This window comes from Pagrus major, chromosome 6 (genome assembly GCF_040436345.1).
Source record: "Pagrus major chromosome 6, Pma_NU_1.0".
NCBI lineage: Eukaryota > Metazoa > Chordata > Actinopteri > Spariformes > Sparidae > Pagrus > Pagrus major.
In genome coordinates, this window is record NC_133220.1 from 29,718,714 (window position 1) to 29,742,061 (window position 23,348).

At 41.5% G+C, this 23,348-nt stretch overlaps 1 protein-coding gene across 1 annotated transcript in view; it reads right to left on the reverse strand.

Annotated features, from left to right (window-relative positions):
- Positions 1-23,348, reverse strand: part of itpr1b (inositol 1,4,5-trisphosphate receptor, type 1b) — a 96,824-nt gene that overhangs the window by 23,187 nt on the left and 50,289 nt on the right. The window contains exons 42-51 of the mRNA XM_073468456.1: positions 18,710-18,839; positions 15,839-16,023; positions 7,014-7,197; positions 6,433-6,695; positions 5,081-5,281; positions 3,268-3,378; positions 2,542-2,637; positions 2,336-2,470; positions 1,727-1,834; positions 1,022-1,253 (exon numbers count right to left, since the gene is read on the reverse strand). Coding sequence (XP_073324557.1) covers positions 1,022-1,253; positions 1,727-1,834; positions 2,336-2,470; positions 2,542-2,637; positions 3,268-3,378; positions 5,081-5,281; positions 6,433-6,695; positions 7,014-7,197; positions 15,839-16,023; positions 18,710-18,839 — 1,645 coding nt within the window. The remainder of the gene's footprint in view (positions 1-1,021; positions 1,254-1,726; positions 1,835-2,335; positions 2,471-2,541; positions 2,638-3,267; positions 3,379-5,080; positions 5,282-6,432; positions 6,696-7,013; positions 7,198-15,838; positions 16,024-18,709; positions 18,840-23,348) is intronic.

Here is a 23,348-nt window from a genome sequence, read left to right on the forward strand (position 1 = left end):
CTTAACAGGGTTTACATGCTCTCTCCACTTCCATCCCTCCAGGGTTCAGAGTTAAGAGTGCAGCCCCTTTCATACATGGAATCTGCAACATTGCTGGACTTTGGTGACAATTTATTTAGTTTGACCATTACAGATGGAATTGATTTGTTTTCTACTTGACGAGGATGACAGCGATGAATGTGGAGTAGTCTGACAAAGGCTGGCTAAAAGATTTTAAAGGTGATTTTACAACTGAATACTTTGACTACTTATGTACAGATTGGCAACTACAGGCAGCATAGGTTGTGTCAAATCACCCAAAATGTTTTTTTTATTATTATTTGAATCAGACAAAAGTTTTACTTAGTGTGATTATGTGATGGTTTGGCTCTTTCAGTCCTGTTTTGCTCAACTGCTGAGAACAAAATGTGAGAGTTTTGTGGTTGGCACAACTGAAACTTAAAGTTACAGGCTGGACCTGATGGTCTAACATCTGTGCGTATGATTACACTTTATGTTTGTGTTGCCATATTTGGAGATCCTGGAGTTCCAGTTAATGTGTGGCTGTGTTTCCCCTTATTGCTGTGGGGTTTTTATCACAGCTGGCTGTCAATTTCAGTGTCAGACGCCGAAGAAACACTCAAAGGAGAAGTACAATGCTTTATATTTCCTGCCCTACCACTTTTAATATAGACTTCTCCACTGTTACATCAGAAAGAAGCTTTTTTTGGCGGCCCAGGCATTTTTTTCCTCTATTGTGAAGCATGTTATTGCTTTTGGTTTGCATAAGAGGTGAATAGGAAGCGTTGGAAAATTTTACAACTTGCCGGATTGCCAGAGTCACGTGCAGGGATATTATGTCTCCATTTCCTGCTCACACATGATAACACATATTGAAGTAACATAACCTTTATGGAGTATATGTATGTGTGAAAGGGGCTTTAGGGAGGAGGTTTCTCAGGGGCCTGGAGGGATGGCAAGAAGACAGAGTGTAAACCAGGATACAATAAGATAAATAAAAGAGTTGAGGAGAAAAACGCACAGGGAACGGTGTTCGTGTTACCAGTAGCCTCTTGAGTACCTCGCAGCTTCTTCTGCCAGTTCATTTCATTGAAGAGGTCTTCAGAGCGAAGGAAGAAGTCATTGATCTTGCTGCCTTGCTCATCCCGCTCTGTGGTATAGTACACACGCAGCTTGGACTCTTGGGTGAGGAACTCGCAGATGTTGGGCACAGGAAACACTATCTGCTCCATGGTGCGATCCAGTCGTACAATCTGGACACAACCACACTCTCCGTTACTGTGATGGGCAAATAAATCTTGAACCCTGCCATTTAAAATGGTCACAAACTGTACTTTTTAATACAAATAAAAGGGTGGTTTGGTTACAATAGTGTTTGATAGACTAAACCAACTTAAGTTCAGAACATTGTTCACAATCAGCATTCCTTCTTATCGCTGGGCGCACACGGGGAAGCGTGCCAACATGCCAAAGGTGCTTGTCATTCTTTCAGTGTACTCAAAAAGGCTGAAAGCAGGCCAGGAAAAACACCATCACATGCCTAAAGTCAGTTGTGATTCCAAAGCATGTTGAAAGCCTCTGCAGCTAAAACAGATATCTTATAATAGCTGTCAAACAGTGGGCAGACAACATAGAAATCATGGGAGTGTTCAACTGTAATAGTTAAGTATAAAATATAACAATGACAGTTGCAGATACAAAATGGCACATGGACACATTAACTGACCTCAATCTGAGCTGTGTGTTTGGCGTAGAACTCCAGGGCCTCGTCGCCCTCTCCATATGTCCCCCCTGGCTTCAACATAGCCTGCAGTTCCTTGTTGTGACGCGCTAACTGAAATGGCAACAAACACCATCAGATCAACGATTAACTGAACAATGACAGAATCACTACAGAAACTGTTTCTATTTTTATCAGAAAGGTTTGCCTTTAAAGTGTACGCGTGTTGTGCTGCAATGCTGAGCCACAGTACATGCTATGTATTCTTTCTTTGAATGAAAAATGTTCCATCCATTCAGCCACAAGGCTGCAGGGTGTGGACTGACAGTGGGCATTGCGTAACTATAATTGTTGTTGTTAAGCTAAATGAAAGTTTGAACAGACACTCTGCTGTTGAGCCTTACACAGCCCGAGGGCTGAAAAAGAGGAGATGAGTGTAGGACGGCAGGTATCACATGTCTGTAACAACCACAGGAAATGACACAGACATACAGTAACAGTTTGGCCCTTTTTTTTTTTACTGGCTATGCGCTATATTACGTGACCAGCATTCACTCATTCACTTCATGGGTGCGCTTGTCTCCATGCTGATTCTACAGATAGCTGGTGGCTTACTTGATGTGCCAAGATGTAGATATTATGACCAACATTGCGTGGCGATGCAGAGTGCTCCTCCTCTCCATCCTCACCCTCTGGCGGCTCCTCCACCTCTATCTCACCCTGCATGTAGGCCTTTTTGATCACTTCCACCTGCAAGAATATTGATTGTCAGATAACATCCACTTAGCACCGTGTGATGATACGTGTGAAGTCATACACACCAGCTCTTTAGGCCTCATGTTGTACAGTATCCTCTCAGCGTTCTCGCTGTCATGGCGACTCTCCATAATTGCAAGAAGAAGCTTGGAGGCATTATTCTGAGAAAAGATGAGAGTACAGATAACAGCGCCAACAGAATCAACTCAGGTTCATTTTCTCTACCTGGTGTTCAGCATCTCAGACTGTGACATCTATCTGTAAATATTCTCACTTTGCCATATGTCACTGTAATTAAATTCACGTTGAAGCACTTTATCATGAGGTTATGTAATAACATATTTTGGCATCCTCAATTCAAGACAGCATATGACTTGATAATCTCTACAGAATGATGTGTCTTGACTTGAGCTATCCAAGTAGTTCATAACAGTGGGGTGTGGCTGTGATTACTATCATTACACTGCAGTGCACTTTGGTTTTAGAGCTACTGTCACTGCTGTAATTTGTACAGTAACTCTGCAATTCAATGATTCATTTCTCACTTTACATGTCATGTTTGAGGTCTGATGTTTTAAAACTCTCACTAATTTTAAGCATCTAAATCTCTGGGACTTTTAACATTGTCTCAATGTGATGTCATGTGTACATGGAGGACACTTCTCCACAGGATTAAGAAAAATATAACATCAAACAGCAAAACAAATATGCCTGTTATGTAACACTAAACTGTTATGTGTTGAAGCGTTGTTTCCTCTTTGAAACCACTGAACCAACCTATAATCACTCACTTTGAGTTCCAGCACCAGATCCATCCTCTTCTTGCCCAGAGGGTTGATGTCATTGAGAATGAGAGCGATGATGATGTCAATGCCATTGCATTCATGAGTGGCAATGCAGTTCTGAGGAGCAAATAACATTAAAAGTGAATGAAAGTATGGACAGGAACAGTAGTTTCTAGTTTTATTCAGAAGAACAGCATTATGATTGAAGGGAGAGTCCAGAGTGACAGGAAGTTTTATGTAAACTATCAACAATACAATATAATTTTGTTAGCTGATGCTGCTGGAGTTTTGTTGACATCCTCAGTAAACGCAGCAGTACAGCAGGCCACTTAACTGATTTGTGTTTTTTCTTAAACTTATCATTATAAGATAGCTATAAGATAGCTTTCGGTAGTTATCCCAGGGTAACGGTGGAATAACCAAGACAACTGTGTAAACTCCACCCTGCAAAAGAGGAAGATCCCCCTTGATGGAGGGGCAAAGAAGGCAAATATAGAAACTTATAGAGAATTAAAACCAGAGTGACTGGAAGGGCATTTATTTGATGGAAGAGCTCTAATTGGGATTCTTACTGTTGTTTTTTTGCTTTGGACTGCAGCGAGGCTGCTAGCGGTAGCAATGATGCTAAATCCTAATGTCATAAAACAAACCAGGAAGGTAAAACTTACCACAACTACCACTACCGCAAAATTACCATTTTAGTTTAACAAAATTGATTTTGATGAACTAAAGTCATGACAGAGATACTAGCACCAAATTGCGGTGTTCTTCGGTGAATCTGTCATCAAAGTCCCAAATGATGCATGACAAATTTGACAAAAATTGTGCCATCAAGAATTGTTTTTTCAACAACCAATGATTCAAGTCATGTTGGCGGGCCTTAAAAAAAAAAAAAAAAACTGCTGTCTGGATAGCAGTAAAATACATCTACAAGCTAAGTGTGTTTTTCGGTGCGAGTTGTTTTCTTTTTCCTCTGTGGTGCCCCATATCGATCAAATTCCCTTAAGTTTACCATTGAGGTTGGGTACATGTCATAACTCTTGGTAAAGTTTCAGGAGTATTGGCTTTGTTCTCACAAATGACATTTTATTTCACCCAATGTGTGCCACACCTCAAAACAAAACAATGGCTTGTGGCAGCCAAACGGTTTAAAGCAAGTCTCTTGACATCATTTAACGACAACACTTAATACCACACAAACAAAAATAATTCTAGCACTTGTCCCTCCCTTTCCCGTCTCAGTAGATCTGAACACAGAGCTTTGTTTAGTCTGGCAGTCGTCCTTTTAGCACTGTTTGAGGGAACTGAAAACAGTTCAAACAGCGACTGCATTTAGCCAGTTTCTTGTTTAGTCATGCCTGTTTCACACTCCGCATAAAACAACCCTAGAGCGGCTTGAACAGAGAGTGCCACCATCATGTGAGTAGACTAAGCAATGCTAATCCATACCAAAGAACAAATACAGGCACGCTGCCCAGTCTAGGCTGGTGTTTCATTGTTGAACAAATATGAGTGACTGCATGGCTTCAGTGTGGCAGCCAAGTGTCGGTCATGAAAAGACAAATGCTCAGGACTAATTGCAGTGCTGCCCACGCAAAACCACCAGTACAATTACTAAAATGAAAAGGTCAGTGTAATGTAAGCTGAGGATAATTTGATAAAGTGCTCAAAGGAAACCACATTTTAACATCCAAGTGAAAGAGGCTGTATGCAGTTAGGAAAATGACTACACAGACAAACTGCAGACTAAACACACTGTTGAAAACTGTTGAAGTGTGAGCTTGCACACTCACACATGTTCTGTGTGTTCGTATCTCACCTGGTTCTCATGGCAGGGACCTTGGCAGTACTCAGTCAGGCTCTCCACAGTCTGGTTGATGAGTCCTACGTTCTTTTCATTGATGTAGAGTCCCAACAGACCCAGTCCTCCTGTGGTGCTGCCACAGATACAGTCCAGGAACTGAAGCGTCTCACACACCAGATTATAGTTGTTCTTGTTATTTTGGTTGCGCAGAAAGTTCTGGAGATGGATGGAGATAAAATATACACTAATGGGCTTATCCTTCTTTCTCAGGACTTATGCTATTATATGGATCTGGGCAGTGTGATATATATTTTTCGTCAAGACAATCACTGCTCAAACAGTATTCACCTACGACCAGTTTGGGATGAAAATGCCTTTGCTCTCTGCTCATAAAATTGCAAATATCTCAAAAACTAAAAATTTGAAATTGTTTAAATCACTTAGTGTTAAGAAATGTTTTGTTCATGTTTCTAGATTCAGAATTGTTTTGAATCAAGATTTTTGTGTTTATTTAGTACAATTTAGTGATTTTTTTTTTCATTTTTTAAAAATTGAGACACAATTTTCATAATTTTCTCAATTACGTTGGTTTATTGACTTATATAACCTTGCAGCTTAGATTGGACAGATTTCATGGATATAAACAATGTGAAGATAACTGACATTTACATTTCAGATTGTTAAGGGCTAAAGCAAGCCGATAAGTCATGGTCTGAGGAGATGGTTGGTACCAGAACCACTCCTTTAAGTTTCTACTCAGGAAACCTAAAGACATTTTGTGAGTGAGTGAGTGAGTGAGAAATAAATAAATCAATTTGAGAGCTGTGAGCCTCCATCTACTTTAGTCTTCTTACGTAAGCCTATACACCGGCCAGACAATGACTCCATGTCTTTGGAAGGAACAGAAACATTTCAATGAATTGATCATTGAATTTGTGCTGCATGGCTCCCAGTAAATCAATATCTCACACCCACGCTGGGTCAGGATGGACGAGACAGAGCGATTCAGCACAGAGCCAACTATTATTTAATGAAGGCCTGCCCTGGTCTGGGGTGTAAACAGAATCAGTGCAAGAAGGAAGTCTTGTGTCTGGGCTGCTGGAGCGAGCCATTACTAAACAACAACACTCTCCTCATAGTGAAACCAGACCAAGACATACAAGATATGGAAACAGCTGCATCAGGAAGTTCTGCAAATGGTTGCCTATTTTCTACATGGTTTCATTTCTTTATAAGCCAGTGTGGTGATAGAAAGTCAGAACACAGGTCAGGAAATGTTTGCATGCCGTGGGCTAAGGCGCCAGGGGCGGTGCGGTTTACGCAAATTCAAAAGACTACAGCGAGAAGAGGCTGGTTTAATGGCTGACCTGCAGATCTCTGTTGTGGTTCTCACAGAGCAGCTGCATGAGGCGCAAGATGGGCTGCATGATGGTGATTATGACACTCATCTCGCCTTCATCCTGACTCTTATCAGGGGTCGGGACGGGGGTGCCGTCAGCGGCTGCCTGGTGCTCTTCGGCTTCGGCCTCGCGGCGGTAGGTCGTGAAGGCCTTCTTGGTTACAGCAGAGGCCTCCACTAGCTGCTCCTTCACCTCCTCTGTCACTACGGCTACCACAGGCACATCTTTGACTAATCACAGGTACAGGAGCGTCAGTCAAAGACAGACCATTGAATATAAACACACAGGTCAAGTATTGATGTACTGATTGTTTCATTATTAACATATATAGTCTTTTTTTCATGGAAATAATATTAGGTTTTATTAACATGTCTTAACTTAAAAAAAACAAAGAACATTATGACTTTAAGACCAATCAATGGGGCATTTGGAGACTATTTAAACAGACTGTGTACAGAAGATAGATTTTTTTGCCACTCTGATGGTCCCATGTGTGTGATTCCTTTAAGAATAGGATCTAACATGTTCCTCAACTCCTGAGTCCTCACCTTTCTTGCGTGCTGGTGTGTCTTTGTCTGGCGGCTCCTCATCCTTCTTCTTGCTGCCCAGGTCACTAGTATTGACAGTCACAGTGGCTTTAATCTCCTGCTGAGCCAGCTTCATTCGCTCATAAAACACCTTGAAGAATTTTTCCGACTTGTTGTCCCCCGTCAAACGATTGTAGAATGACCGCTGGAGTAAAACAAAAAAAGAAGAGGACAATGCATGTAATATAGACTTCATCATCTGACATTTTTAAATGCGTCTTACGCTTAAGGCCAAAAATGACATTTTTGGTTTTTCTGCCAAAAAAAATTACCAGGACAAATATTTGTCCATGGGCCATAAAACATTATTAAAATCATTTACATTAATGAACATATAACATTATAAAACATTAAGATATGGTGTTCCCTTTGTACCGACCAGTTTGCTGGGGGGCAATGTTACCGCAGGGCATCAACTATTTTAATAATTGTAATTTTTCATGCAATGACATTTCAAGGCTCCATCTTCACAGTTTGAAGAATTTTGAAGTTCAAACTATTGGTTGGACAAAACAAGCACTGTGAAGATGTCTCTTTGCACTCAGGGTAATTGTGATGGCATTTCTTACTATTTTTGGGAAGTTTTTCAAACCAACCAAAGAATCAACCAATTGGCTAATGGAGACTATAATCAGGTGATTAATCCTTAATGATGATAATCTTTAATCCTCACAACAAGAAGGTCCAGGGTTTGAGACCTGGCTGGGTCAGGGCCTTTCTCTGAGGAATTTTCATGTGTCTGTGCGGGTCCTCTCTGGGTACTCTGGCTTACTCCCACAGTCCACAGACCTGCACGTTAGGTAAATTATTAATTTTACATTGCCTGTAGGTGTGATATGGGTGTGATTGTTGTTTGTCTCTATATGTCAGTCCTGTGAATAAATGGCGATCTATCCTGGGTGTACCCCACTGCTTACCCAATATCAGCTGGGATCGGTTCCAGATAGTGGATGGACATATCATACATTTTAGTGGTCTGTTTAGCTGTAATACAATATTGCTTGTTACCAACTTGCTGCATTACTGTTTCAAAACTGACTTCTTGCCAAAACCATGCACCGCCCACATTGCAGCACGTCACCCATTTATTTTACTTGCCACTGTATTTTTTTACCCGAATTTTGCAATGTGGCGGGTGCTATTTCTGGATCATGCTTACACTTCTGGGTTTTGCTCCAGACGGATGTGTTTACACACCACTTTCTGCTCTCTGACTTTTAGTTTAGGAACTACTGTTATGCCAACATACTGATTCAAGGTCGTTGACTTTCAACAACATGTTACCAGTAGCATGTTTCTTTTCATTTTACCCTGATCAGAGAAGAACATCTACAAGGTCAGAGGACTTTATTATTTTAACTTAGTTTTTACCCTCCATTTCTTATCAAGGTCTTGTTGCCCCTCTTATAGTTTCTACACTGTGCTGAGAGCCAGTTGTTCGGTTAGAAGCAGTTACATAAGCCTCCTCTCACAGTGCCAGGAAAACATGCTGCAAGGCCGCACCATGCTCACCTGATTTTACACCATCTGCTCTTTGCTCCCTGGGCACAACACGCTTCTGGCACCCTGAGGACTATGCTGGGCATTAACACTTACAAACAGGCTAGCCACGGTGAAAACAAAGACAAGAGTTGGGATTGACACGCAGCAACAAATACATGCACAGCTACACACCGTGCTGCAGACACAGTACTGTAAATGCACCAACTTTACAAGCGTGCCTGTGCACACACATAAACAAAGGCGTGCCAACACAACACATTTGCGCGTACAGTAAACACACACAACACACAATGCTGTAGAAACATGTTCATGGAATTGGCCTCACTTGCCTTGCGATAAAAACCAAATTTGTGTGATTGCACTTGACCACAAACTTATGAGCTTCACAACCACACAACAGCAAAAGTCTGATTCAGCATGAGTAAGCAGTTTGTGAAGTCAAGGTGAGGAAGGAAATGTTCTGCCTATAGCTCTACTACACAAAGGGCTGTCTTGTGTAAAGCCCTGTGTGCATGGAGCTGTTGTTTTTCTGCAACAGGCTCATATGTTCTGTCCCATTTTCCTCCCCACAATCCCTCCTTACATAAGACCTGTAATCAGCTGAGTGGTTACAGTGAGGGCACACGGCGCCTCAGCACTAACACTGTTACATCAGCCCACTGAGGGTGAGCTTTGGAGAGAGGCAGAGAGGAAAACCCTGGCCTACATTTCAGTGCCAGAACGGCACGAAGTGAGCGGGTGGTGTGAGAGAGAGGAGGAAGGGTCCGATAGTGTGTGTGTGTGCATCCTCTCGATGCAAGCAGGAGTTATAGCATACATAGATTCTGGGGCAGTTTTGAAAGCCTGTTACACAATACTCTCTCCAGGTTTAGCTCAACATTAAGATTCTGAAGGAAGGGAGAGACATGCAAACCGTGAGCTTCCATGCAAGTGCTGTGCACGGCACTGGCGCGACGTGTCTGCATCAAAGCTCTTTGAAAATAAGAAACCTACTTAGTGAGAATATCTGCAGAGTCACCTGACTCAAGTCCTGAAGGATGCAGAACACTTAATGCATTTAGCAAATCTGACTTGTTTTCCTCCTCTCCTTTATGCAACAGTTTCTTCTTGCTTGTTTTTCAAGCTGTTAACATCATGTTGTTGACAATATAGGGCCATTCATTGATAATGATCTGATTAAGAGTCAGCAGAAGACTTATGCAAGCAGACCGACTTCTCCAGACAACAGCTCCAGGACAGCAACCTTACAAGATTACCATATTAAGTAGACCTCATGACTATGGCCATAAAAGATTGTTTTTCTTCACTGTTGCAAAGGGAATCATTTTGTCAACGCTTGTCTGTCAAACATGCCGAAGGCAAAATGAAAATAATATGCAAAAACTGTTGCTCTTTGCTAGAGATGTACTGATGCCATTTTTTTTCCCTCTCAAATACTGATTTAGATACCTTTCAACCAAAACCTAATCCTGATCTGATGTGCTTTAAAATACATATATAGAGAAAATTATTATTATTTTTAACAGTTGTACAATACTAACCATGTATGGATGTTATGTTATCGATTTTTATGGATATTGGCTACTTGTGCAGTAAAACAATCTGCCAGTTGATTGCAGGTGTATTGTAGGTGTAATAAATATATTATGTGGTACTGGAACGGTGCTTCGGCTTGTGTACCCGCTGATACCAATTCCAGCATTTTAGGCAGCATCAGAGGCATTTCCGATACTGTTGTTGGTATCGGAACAACCCATCTCTTTGCTCTGCCTGCAGAATCAGTTTAACTAGGGCTGTGTTTAAAACCCCAGTACTTTTTGGTAGAGCCTGACCAATATATCAGTTGGCTTATCACAGATATATCGGTATTGGTGAAATGTTGTCTGATATGTGCCGATATGAAAACTTTGTACAGAACATAATCTGGGTAATCTTAATGAATTATATGCATTACGTACATATCTATTTTGAGAGATAATTGCAAAACATGCATGTTTATGTTTATATTCTGTGTAAATGTTTTTTTTTTACTTCCCAATATTGGTATCGACCCCAGAAATCCTGTATTGGCTGGCCTCTACTGTTTTGTAACAATCAAAATGTTATGAGTATCAAAAATTGTTAAACACTAAAACCTTTAAGTAATAATTCTGTAAAAAAAAAACAAAAAACATTCAACCTCTTAAAAGATGGACTTCTTTTATTTAATGAAAAAAATGATTTTATCTCTCACAGTAAGGGACTGAAAAAATGACTGATATCAAGCTCTATGATTGACATGATGATCAGGCTTTTGGCATATCCATGAATCATGAGAACACGGATTATAAGCAATTTACTCGGTTTTGTTCTATGATTTCAAAACACGGAACACAGAACAAACCAGAACAATCTGAACAAAATTTAGCTTCCACTTCTCCCTGCTGAGTCATTCTTTGAAGAAAATGGTCAGTCAGCCAATCAGCCTCAGCTTCTCCCTCTGAAGCAGTTTAGCCCTTCACATGTCCCACTACAGAGCCATTAAGCCACCTGGGAGCTCTGCTGATCCTGTGGTTGTCAGTCATGTTCAGCACAGCAGGTTCAGGTAGACTCATGATTCACTCTCCTATCCTACAGATTCAACATGGCGGCACAGCGGGGCCTCCTCTCTGATTATTCTGCACTCCCACTTTTCTCTCCCTTCCCTGTCAGCTGCCACCGCGGCTCCTGGCATCAACACGGGCTGGTTATGTAAGGCCTGTTTACACCACCAGCTCTTCCTTTCTTTTTATCCTTCTCCCGCCTTTCCAGCCTGACACCTTTGTGAGTGACAAAGCCATCTCTGTGCTTATTTGAGGGCTTCGGTGGCGTACTCCACCACGCCCTGCTGGTAACCACAGAGATGTGCTCTTGGGAGCTACAACAAGACTGCCAGACAGGAGGTTGAGGTGAAAAAGAAATGCACATGAGCGTGAGATCTCAGGATTCTGCACTGGAAACGAGCCAGGCAAAATGTATCCAGTGACGACAACAAAATACACTGATCAGACTAAAAAGCTGCACAAGGCAGGACTAAAATAATGAAACATCTATAAACTAGACTTTAAAAGGAGAATCCCCTGCCCACTCTGTGGTTAGAAGAGAGCTGGTATGTTGATGACACTGATGCCTGGAAACTCACTTTACAGAAGCTTTTTAAAGCTTTCCAAGAGGTAGCTGTAAAATGAACTTGAAGCGAGAGGAGGTGGGGAGGGGGAGTGAATCATTTTCAGTTGGAAGGGCTGAGGGCAGCGGCGTGTCACAACAAGCCTGTTGAGTAAGAGTGGCAGCACCTGTTTGCTCCTGTGACAGATCTGAGGTCATGAAGGCAGCATCGGGTAGATGGATGGAGGGCTGGGAGGAGCAGAGCGTCTCCACTTCTTTTCTTACATAACACTCATACTCCCTCTCTCTCTCGCTGCAAGGGCTGTTTTTGGAATGAGCTTTCGAGCCTCTAAGTATATCCAGGAGTGTGTTCATGTGTTAATGAGGTGCACAGATGAGTATGCAGGAGTGTAGCTTGATGCTGTGATACAGTACGTGGGCTACATGTCTGCTTAAGTTACACTAGCAGTGTCAGGGTATTGGACAACAACCTGAAGGGTGTGAGCACACGTGTCAAACATCATGTTATCTTGATGCTATTAATGGAAAGTTATGTAGGTATGTTTGACATGTGTGTGCACCATTGTATAAGCACTGTGTGCCATTAAAATTTCCCATTAAGTCTGTGCATTAAATTCTGTTAAAACCGTGTGACAAAACCACTTCCTTTACTTGGGTTTTTGGTGTTTCTTTTTGTATTTCAACTATGTGAGGGTTGCTACCATGTGACTGCTCAACACGTATTTAATACAAACTGCTGGTATGAGGTCCTGGTTCACACTGGTCACAGCTGTGCACTTTCAAAGAGTCCTGCATTTGAGTTATTATGTGTTAAGCAACCAACAAATATTTTTTTTCAGTGCAGGGGATGATGCCAAGATAAGGAATTACAAGTTTAGAGTAAGTATTGAGATTGCATCAACAGTATTTCTAGTGATTGTGTATTGACTAAGTGTATCAGTGACATCAGAGTCTGATTATTCCTGTACAAACTTATCACACATCTGCAGGGCTAGACAGGTTCTCATGACTCATTAATTAGCGTGCTGGTTAGAATGCAACTAACTAATTGTTGATAATGTTGTTGATTATTTCCTTTGATTAGTATTTCGGTTTATAAAGTTAGAAAATGTTGATAAGCGTTCCCGAAGCTGAAGATAACATCCTCAAATGTCTGTCTTGTCTGATGTTTTGTTGAGAGCTCAAAGATATACAGTTTATTGTCATAGAGGAGTAAAGAAACCAGAAAATATTCAGAGCTGGAATCACAGAATTTTGACTTTTCTTTCTTACAAAAAAATACTCAAACCGATTAATCGATTTTCAAAACTGTTGGAGATTATTTTAATAATTGACAACTAATCGACTAATCATTGCAGCTCTGACGCTGGGCCGAGATTTCCAGACTTCTGCTATATCAAGTCCAGCTAGCACCAAGCTCTGGGCCCTGAATAAAGCCAACTAACATCTCTCCATTTCTCTCTCGGCTTATACTTGCTTCTTCCTTTTTCCCAGATATTTGGTTGGCTAGGCTACGACCCTGAATTACCTCAAAAACAAACAAACAGACTGCTTGGAGAAATCTCTGGGCATGTTTTTGTCCTGCTTTTCATTTAGACAACAAGAACCCTTCTGTCTTGAAAAGGGGGCAGGCAAGCCATCGTTATGTAAGACAGGGTAATGTGGTGCATCTGCTGATATGTTGTAAATTCACTCTGAACCATACATGATCCTTCAACAAAGCTCGCTTGTCTCAGCACCATGCTGAAAGAGAAAAACACCTAACTTCGATTTGAAACAAGAAGCTTCTTTGTGATTGTGTCTTCTCCTTGTTTAAGCCAAAAAAACTGCTCTGCTTAAAAAGTTCACTTTGAGGTTCATTTCTATCAGCAAACCCAAAGTAGAAAAAACACTGTATTGTAGAGGGATACAGAGGTAGAAATTCATACATTTACTGTTGATTCTCTGTAATTTATGCAAATAACTTGGTGCTATTTCCCCAGATACAACAGTCTTTAATTCACACCCTAAGTTCTCTCTGATACTTGAATGTGTGAAACACTTACATTCAAAACTGTGACTCAAGCCAGACAAATAACTGCAAATATATACAATGGCCTTATGTAGACATGACAAAAATGTTGCACAGCCAGTTCAAAATGTATGCCACAGGTTACTTTGAGGACACTAAGCTTCATCTTCATGCCTTGACCTTAAAACAGGTCAATTAACACATGAAAGGACAGCCAAAAAGTCAATAAGTCAGATGAACTGATCTGTCCTAAGGGAGGCTGTAGGGAGCTTTACCTCAGGTAGCACCAGAGAGACACTGGGATCTGTTAGCTCTGGAGAACTTGTACCTTTTACTGCCCTCTTTTCCCCCGTCAAGTCATGACCCAGTTAAGAGTCCGGCTGGAATGTTAGGAGGCCCAGGGCTCCGGGCGTCATTCGCCAAGGCAGCAGCTTATGCAACAGGAGTCATGTGAGTGCCTTTGTGTATGAGGACAGGCGTTATCAGGTAATGACTAGGGGTGGGGATTCACAGAGGGATTGCAATTCTTACACTTTGAATTGATTCCCAAATTGAATTTGTTGTTATATGTTATATGTATGTTATATGTGCATATATGTTGTGTTAATTAAAGGGGCTCTATGCAACAAGTTTTACTAATTTACATGTATTAATCACTTTTTTATTGGCAAAATGTGAGTGGATTGTAATGTGACCTTCCCTGTCTAGCCTGTGGATGATTTGTTTAAGTTGTTTAATGCTGCTGGACTGTGGATTTCTTTGTGAAAGACTAGGGTCAGACTTTTCCATAACAGTCCAAAAGATGTGACATTATACATCGAACGCCACTGCTAATGAACAAACAAATGAGAACAACTCAAACTGTAGCACTTTCTGAAAGAGAAATACTGTTATCACACCTAACACACCTGCACAGACATATCTATTCCTACATAGTTTTGTATTCGTCTTTCTATGTTTAACTTTTAAAAAACCCTCTCGTGGGCAGGTGTTGTAAATTAGCATCTTGCTATAGACACTAAGTGCATCTGGCGCTTGTGCATGATTGTATGCTGCAGCACCAATGTTCCTGTTATGTCCATGTCAAATAAATAAACCAAACTAAGCTAAACACGGCAGTACATAAACTTTCAGCTAAATCCGGACAATTAAAGAAAGATGACTCGATTCATCTTGACCTGCACCTGTGCAGCGGTTTGGATAACAATGGCTTGCCCTGTTGCTAACGTCACAGGGGACAGGCTGTCCTCCAGTGCTGGTGACAAAACGCTAACAACAACGTTTATAACACAGTCAAGAACCGGATTCAAATGCATCATAAGATTCCCAAAGATTACCGACAGTAGTAACAACATTATGCAAATACAAGTCTGTTATGCAACAGACCGGTTTATGCAAGAGAACACACAAGAGCACAAATACACAAACCTCAAAACCAGAATACACTGATAGATGGCTTACAAGCAGTGCATACTCACACATTTGGTCACAAACACACGCATATACAAAGTTCATGCATGCAGACACAGACACACACACGCATACACACACCCTGCAAAACTGAAATAATGCAGGTGCAAACACAACAGCTGTCTCTCCTCTCAACCTGCTTGCTGTGAGGTTCGCAAAGAGTCAGTGTTGCCCTAGCAACCCCTGGCTGGCTGTGGGGAGGCGATGACGTGTTTGGCTGCACAGTGTTGACCTCTCCCAGCAGACTACTGTTCCTTTTCCTTTCTGACTTCCCTTTCTCCCATCCTTCACTTTCCTTTTTTTCATAACTCAAAACGTCAATAAGTTCAAACATGTCAGGATGCTTCCTGCGCCCGACTGTTAAGTCCAGATTTCAAAATGTGCCAAGGTTGCTACACTGACAACTGATCATTTTTTCTTATTGACAGAATGGAGCTCCAGGGCAGTAACTCAAAGTCTTCACACCGTAGCTTGAACCCCTGAGATAACATCTCCTTGTTAAGATTCTGCTCATGCCTCCCTGAAGGGAATGCTGTTGGGTGTCCTACTTAATTGCAGGCGAGCAGTGTGAGTGTTGGACCTCATTAACACTTCACACTCATCCTCCTCCGCACCGTTTGTGCACTGTGTACTCTTGAACCCAGTAAACCTGACTTACCTGGATGACCGTGTTTCCACCCTCCAGCAGTGCGATGGCCAACAATATGCTCTCCTGGAAGATCCGGTCACTGGTAGCGTTCATGATGAGATCAATGACCAGATCAGAAGCCCCTTCTTTGTCCAGGTGGCACTGGACCTCCGCCAAACTCAGCTCCCCTCGACCTCCGACCCCCGAGCTGACAACTACAGAAGAAGAAGTGAAAATGATTAACATTTACATTAATGCTGATGTGTTTAGATTTCAGTCAGGTTACATAATAGAACACAGAGTACAGCCTATTATTATAATTGATTATTAAATTCATATTAATGAATCAATTCAAGAGTTTGGGGTAACACTTTATAATTGCAAGCATTAGCAGACAATGTAATTCTTTATAAACCATTTGTTAAACGATTGTAAAGGTTTATAAACATTAGTTGCAACTTGATAGTGGCCATCCAAATAATGTTCATAGATGAACTACACATCACTTATTAACCATTTACAGCATTATATTTTATTCTATTAATGATGGTTATTATAAAGTGTTACAGCCGTTTTCATCAGGCTTTAAAGCGTTTGATGTTTGCCTTTTTTTTTCGGAAACAGAAGTCTGCTGTGAAGCTTGTTACAAGTCCACATACAGACATTACAACTCTTAATCAACATATTCCTTTCATTGGTGTGAAGAAGTTAGCTGCTCCTAGCAACCGCTACCACAGCTTCAATGTCAATAGAAAATGAGATCAGAGCCTGATACATTCATGCAGAATAATTGTCAGGCCAGACTTTTGAGGGTATAAAGGACAACTGATCAAATAAGCAGTGTAAGGAACAAAAAGCTATTTTGAAGCCCTAATCGCAGAATAGAAATTACTACCCTAAGTTTGTGTTTGTGTGGCACATTCACACAGGAAAAGCAAAGTCTGTATTTTACTTGAATATACTGACATATCCTCATGTGTATGATGTCAAGTGCAGCGTCTGTTTTACCGCATCTACATTATCATATAGCAAGTAAGATCTCTGTATTTGGCTTTGCTGCCACCAGTGACATCTGTTAAAAACAACTGCGGGACACTCAATTTATAGACTGCATCCATTTTCACCAGGATTATTTCGCTTTCCTCCAAAGCTGGAGATAACCTGAAGAAGGTCTGAGTACTGAAACATTGTCATCAAACGATTTGAAAGTGTGAACAGTGTGCAAGAGTTTTTTTTCTTCCTGATTTTGTCAGCCCTTGGTCTTCTCCTACGCACCTGTCGATCCTCTGGTGTGCAAAAGCTGTACTCTGTGAACTTTCCTCCAAAACAAAACCATCAGAATCGTCAGAGGTGTGTAAATATTAATTGTACATTAAGCAGTTATAATACAGAGCTTAGATAATGTTTAAATCAGGTTTATATAAGATGCCATTTTAACAAAGGAGTTTCTGCATCCACAGACTGACTGATCCACAGGTGTCTTTTCTATCCATTCAGCCATAGCACGGTAATAACATCACGTGTCTGTAGTCGATGGAGGTACTCTAACTCCTACTGCTGCTGCTGGTGACTGCAGCCAGCCAGAGAAGCAGTGGTGAGATAACAGCACCCATCAGAGCCATCTCTGGCTGGGTGAGCCACTGAATCAACAACACATCCCATTCTAGACGGAGCTTGGCTCTCTGGTCGCCTGGCAACAACACGGCCCGCAGCATGCTCAGTAGCAGAGCCGAGGTCCAAGGGCTTAAAGAAGTACAAGGCCATGCCTGTGAATAAGATCTCATTTTTTCCCTCCGCTCTGAAGCATTAAAGATGAACAATGAGTCATAGCTGTGATGAGAGACACGGAGCCACTCGCTGGAATGAATAAATGTCACTTACGAACAATCTATCACATTTGTGAATGTCAGCCTAGATTGAGCAAAGATTTAGAGATGGATGGATGGAGACACCGCTGTAGTTTGTGATAACAAGTGTTTTATGTACATATGTAGACTTAAGACTTTATTGTCCTCAAGGGGAATTCCTTTCCACAGCAGTGTACACATCAGACAACAAACACTCAGTGGTGACACACAACAAGAGACAGCAGCACACTCTGGTTAGTTAAACAGGGCATATTATTTAAAGGTGGCTATGTCTGCTTGGATTTCCCAAAGTGAGCCCTTCTGGACCTCAGTCTGGCCTTCTGTTAATGTGTTACTGTGAACCCAACTGCACATGTGTATAAATGTATACTGCCGATCAGGTGGGCGATGTTGACCCACAACAAAGCTATCTACTGCTTACTGCTAAGTGAAATGGAAATTGTCAGTGACGTTGGACCCTAAATGACTATTGTTTGTTATCAGTGGAACTCATAGAGAAACATTTCCCACATGAAAGGAAGTTACACATAATCTGTAAACACTTTCCTGTGAAATTCATACATCGATTTAAAACGGGCATGTTTACCAAGTACAAGTGCTACACACGCATTTCGACCAAATTATACAGAATTTATCTTGAAATGTTTCTTGTGCCTTCTCCCCTGAAGTAAGGATGGAAAAGGAAAAACGCTAAAGCTTTATAAAACACTATTTGTGAAGATTGTTTAGTGGCTGGTGTAACCATAATTCAAACCTTTAGGTTAGCAGTTATTTCTCTTTTTTTTAATCCCATTAAAGTGTGAATGGTGTGACTAAAACTGAAAAGTTTCATGTCTTTCTTTAGCTATAAGTTATCCATCTGCCATATCGCAGCTGGCAGCTACATATATTTGTATATTTTTTTGTGCTTCGTGTCGAGCCTGTTGCAACACTAGCACAGCTTCAAAGTGAATCATGTCAGCAACATCTTATCTGATCTTCATAAGCATAGCCATATATAGTTAACGCACAGATACTATATTGTTATACACACCTGTAGGTGATTTTCCCTGCCCTCCAGGACTGAGTGGGCCATTGCTGAAGGCTGTCAGGCTATCTCTCCTTGGGCCAGTTTTGATGTTTCCGTAGTATCGATTGACCAAGATCTGCCGCAGAGCTTCGCCCTATCAGTGAAAAATGGATGTTAGGAGATGAAGTCTATCGAGTTACCATCACACAGGAGCTGGAACCCAAACTCTGTGTTACTTGCGTAACTTTTGTAGCACGAGACAAGATAATTTACTTCATCACACTACAATAGTTTTTAAGTATCACATCAAAAAGCCCACAATATAAAGCAGTGAAAAGTTACCCTTAAGAATAAATTTGAGAGCCTCGCCCTTTGTTTTTCATCCTTTTTAGGTTCTTTTAGAGAAGCTCAAGGTAAAGTAAAAAGCCTTAAAATTACAGCAGTTGTGTAAAAATTTTGCATTAATAAAAGTAAAAGAAATACACCAAAAAGAAAAGGTTAGCGCGCCATAGCCTTGGAGGCAGATCCTGATAAGACTCCCCTAGGGAAGAACTAGGGGGAAAGAATCAACACGCAGCATCATCTTATTTGACCTTTGCCCTTTGTCCTCAGTCAGTAATATTCATAGGTGACACTGTACCCTCTCCCAGCTCAACATATGCCGACATTGAGAATTTCCTCATATTGGTTTTGTGTAAATAAGTGCAGCACAGTCACCTTCAGGATCCCTCTGGGCCAAAAATGTCACCAGCCATCTAAGAAAAGATGAACACCCAAAGCTAATGTCCTCATATGTTACATATTATATAACTGACAGGGGAGTTAGTGCCATGCTGTGGAAGCAGTGTGACTGTGAGGGCGTCAGTCAGTCAGTTGCGCCCCAACCAGACCACAGCAAACCAAACTCAGTACCTACCCTCCTTTGATCCTCCAGTTGCTTCTGCGGCTGGTTGGGATCAAGCTCCTTAAAGGTGAGGTGAGTTAGCAGAAAGCAGTGAAATAAAGGTCCGAAAGGATATTTTGGAAAAGAAATTAGAAAACAAAAAAGGGTGTTAATACAGTGCAAATTAGTCACTTTACTAGCATGCAGGAAATTGGTTGCAAATTAGATCATGCAGTTAAGAGGGAAGTGGTTGTGTCGGGGAAGATGTGAGGTCGAGTCATGCAAGGCTTCATGCGAGGAAGGACTGATATTCACTCTAAAACATCGTAGACCTACATAATGTTAATCTGAAAAAGTTAATTTCATAGCTTATTTAAGTTCAAAAGTTTTTCTTTAACATATAGAAACTAGGAAGATTCAATTCCTACTCCTGACAGTCCAGTGTAGGAAATCTCAAACAGTCTGTCATGTAGTGATTCCCTCATTACTTCATAGTCACAGAGGCAAAAGATCCAAAATCATTTACATAAGAGTATGACAAGATGCCGAAGGGGGAGAAACACAAGCCATGAGAATGAGGGGAAAAAAGAAGGAAAAAAAGCTCTGTCCAGGTTACATAATGGAGCTGTGAGCTACTGACACACACTGTAAGCACCAATCTGGCATGGAAAAACACCTCACCCATGACTTCACCCCTCTCCACCCCCACCCCACTGAAAGAAGGTCAGGAAATTGGACTTTGCTCAAAAAGCAAGAAGTGGAAGGAAAGGCAAAAGGGAGGGAAGAATGGATGAGTGGACAAGTGGGAGGCGGTGCACAAACAAGGGCTGATATGTAGCATAATTCAAGTTCCACAGAGTGAGTAATGTGCACAAGTGGGCCCTCAAAAGAGGAAGTACAAAGTGAGGATGGGTTGTGACTCTTATCTAGTCAGATAAAGAGATGATGATCAGCGATGATTAAGAGTGAGCACAAGTGTGATGGGTTGGAGTCGGTATATAGTAAATATGATCAGCAGTGACCCATATTAGCAGGCAGCGTGTTAATATGGGTCTAAAACACACCTCTGCAGGGACTTCAGGCTCAGGTGGAGGTGCCAGCTGATTGGAAAATAAGAGGATGATGTTAGTAAAAGTTTGAAGATGTTGAATTAGTCATGTTGCTTGTGCTTCAAAGAGTAGCACCCTCTAACTAGCAAACTTCCTGTCCCTAAAGGCTGCTTTACACCGATGCATCCATCCTTTACTGGCTTTCTAGCACGTTCAAATTCCCAGTCACATGCACAACTTCATATCATAAATGTGCGTGACTTAAAGAGCAAGGAGCAGAGCAGGTTGACAAAAACATGTTGCTCTCTGAGATCTTGGAGATAATGGATTGTTCACAGTAGGTATGAAATGATTTCATTTCAATGCGTCTCGTGTTTTCATGGAGTTAGACTTATGGGACAGCATGGATGATAAGCAGCGCTAACCTACTGCAGTGAGAAAGCAGAAACTGTGTGCACAAAAAGAACATAAAAATAAAAAAAATACAAATTGTTTTGCCTTCATCATACTACAGACCTTTAGCTTCAACTCTAAAATGTGGTGCGTTAATTATTCTGTAGTTCACTGCTGCAAAGTGCTGTTGCCTGTCTCTGTACATTACAAGAGGAGTCAATAAAAGCAAAACATGCTCATCTGAATGCCAATATGTACATTCATCTAAATGTGCATATTAGCATGTGAGAACTGAGACTGAGCAGGTGGTACAAAGGAGGCGTAAAGTTGAAAATTTGTCTCAACAAATATCAAAGTCATACAAACAGTAAAATAACAGTGAACAGTATAATTAAAAACTAGACAATTCCCCGTTGGGAAATCGCGAGAGTGGGCTGTGCTGTGCGTGTTTGTGTCGTCTGCCTGCCTGTCTGCCTGCCTGCCTGCCTGTCTGTCTGTCTGTCTGCCTGTCTGTCTGTCTGTCTGTCTGCCTGCCTGCCTGCCTGCCTGTCTGCCTGCCTGTCTGCCTGTCTGCCTGTCTGCGTGTGTCGTCTGTCTGTCTGTCTGTCTGCCTGCCTGTCTGTCTGTCTGCCTGTCTGTCTGCCTGCCTGTCTGTCTGCCTGTCTGTCTGTCTGTCTGCCTGTCTGCGTGTGTCGTCTGTCTGTCTGTCTGCCTGCCTGTCTGCCTGCCTGCCTGCGTGCGTGTGATTTACATTGGAGTGAATGGAGCAGTTGAGCACTACTCTTGTCGGTTAGAGGCAGATAAATCAAAAACTGTAAATCTGTGTAATTTGTGGCTGGGGTCGTCACGGAAAGAGAGAATTTCTGAGCGTTTTTTTGAGTCTCCACCACTCTGTCAGTTGGCTCCTGCGGCCTGCTGCACCAACATTCCGCCATACACAATCATTGAAAATCCTGAATTTTTCCAAAATCACTCACCATCATTAAAGGGTCAGCGTTCAAAAACGAAACATCGTAAGAAAAAAGTTCAAATACAACTCAAATAGACAAGACCCCTGCCTACATTTTAAAGTTTGAATGGTGTTTCTAGGTGAACGTAGGCCAGAGCAGGAGATGTTTGAAAAAGTGGCAGATTTGCGAGGTTTTTGACCTCGTCCCATTCATTGCTTACGGAAAAGTTTTTCGCGTCTCACGACGCGAAAAATTAATATTCTGGCAAACTGAATAAAAGCACTTCGAGTCAGATCGAGCCACACGTGTTGATATATTTTTTGTTTGTGTGCGCTCAACGGTGCGGGACGAGTTAAGCGCCAAAAATTAGACAGGGGGAATATTAATTGTAAGTCTCTGTTGGCCCAGTTGATCTCGGTTGCTACGGCGATGGTTGTCGGAAATCCCTAGCAACGGCCTGTGACCACAGCTGCTGTCTGTGACAGAGCTGATCTGAGAGTGACTTTTGGCTCAAATTTAGGACTTCAAACTAGTGCTATATCTTCAAAACCAAACATGATATCGGCAAAATTTCTTCACCATCAAGCCAGAAAGGCCTTAAAGAACACAGCCATAATTTGTGGTCCTAGCTTCTAAAATGTGGTAATAGGAGCGAGTTAAAAACAGGTGCAGTTCTGAAAATCCTGGAAAATCCTCCTCCCGATTAACATTGGAGTAAATGGAGCAGTTGAGAGCTACTCTTGTCGGTTAGGGGCAGATAAATCAAAAACCGTAAATCCTACTGATAAAGTAGACACATTGGGAGAAAGAAGACAAGTGTGGCTACAACTCTGTGAAAAATCACATTTCTACTGTGTAATTTGTGGCTGGGGTCATCAGAGAAAGAGAGAATTTCTGAGAGGTTTTTTTGAGTCTCCCCCACTCTGGCAGTTGGCTCTGCACGAACATTCCGCAATACACAATCATTGAAAATCTTAAAATTTTCAAAATTCTCCAAAGTTCACTCAGCATCTTTAAAGGGTCACCGTTCAAAAACGAAACATCGTAGGAAAAAAGTTCAAATACAACTTAAATAGACAAGACCTGTGCCTACATTTTAAAGTTTGAATGGTGTTTCTAGGTGAACGTAGGCCAGAGCAGGAGATGTTTGAAAAACAACGCAGATTTGGGATTTTTTTGACCTCGTCCCATTCATTCCTTATGGGAAATTTGTCGCAGTTTTTCGCGTCTTACGACGCGTTTTGATGTATTTTTTGTTTGTGTGTGCTCAAAGCTGTGGGAGAAGTTACGCGCCGAAAAACGGCGGAAACGGAATAATAAAAAGAGGCGCGAGGAATAACAATACTATGGACACCTATAGCTTTGCTATAGAGGTGTCCATAGTGGGC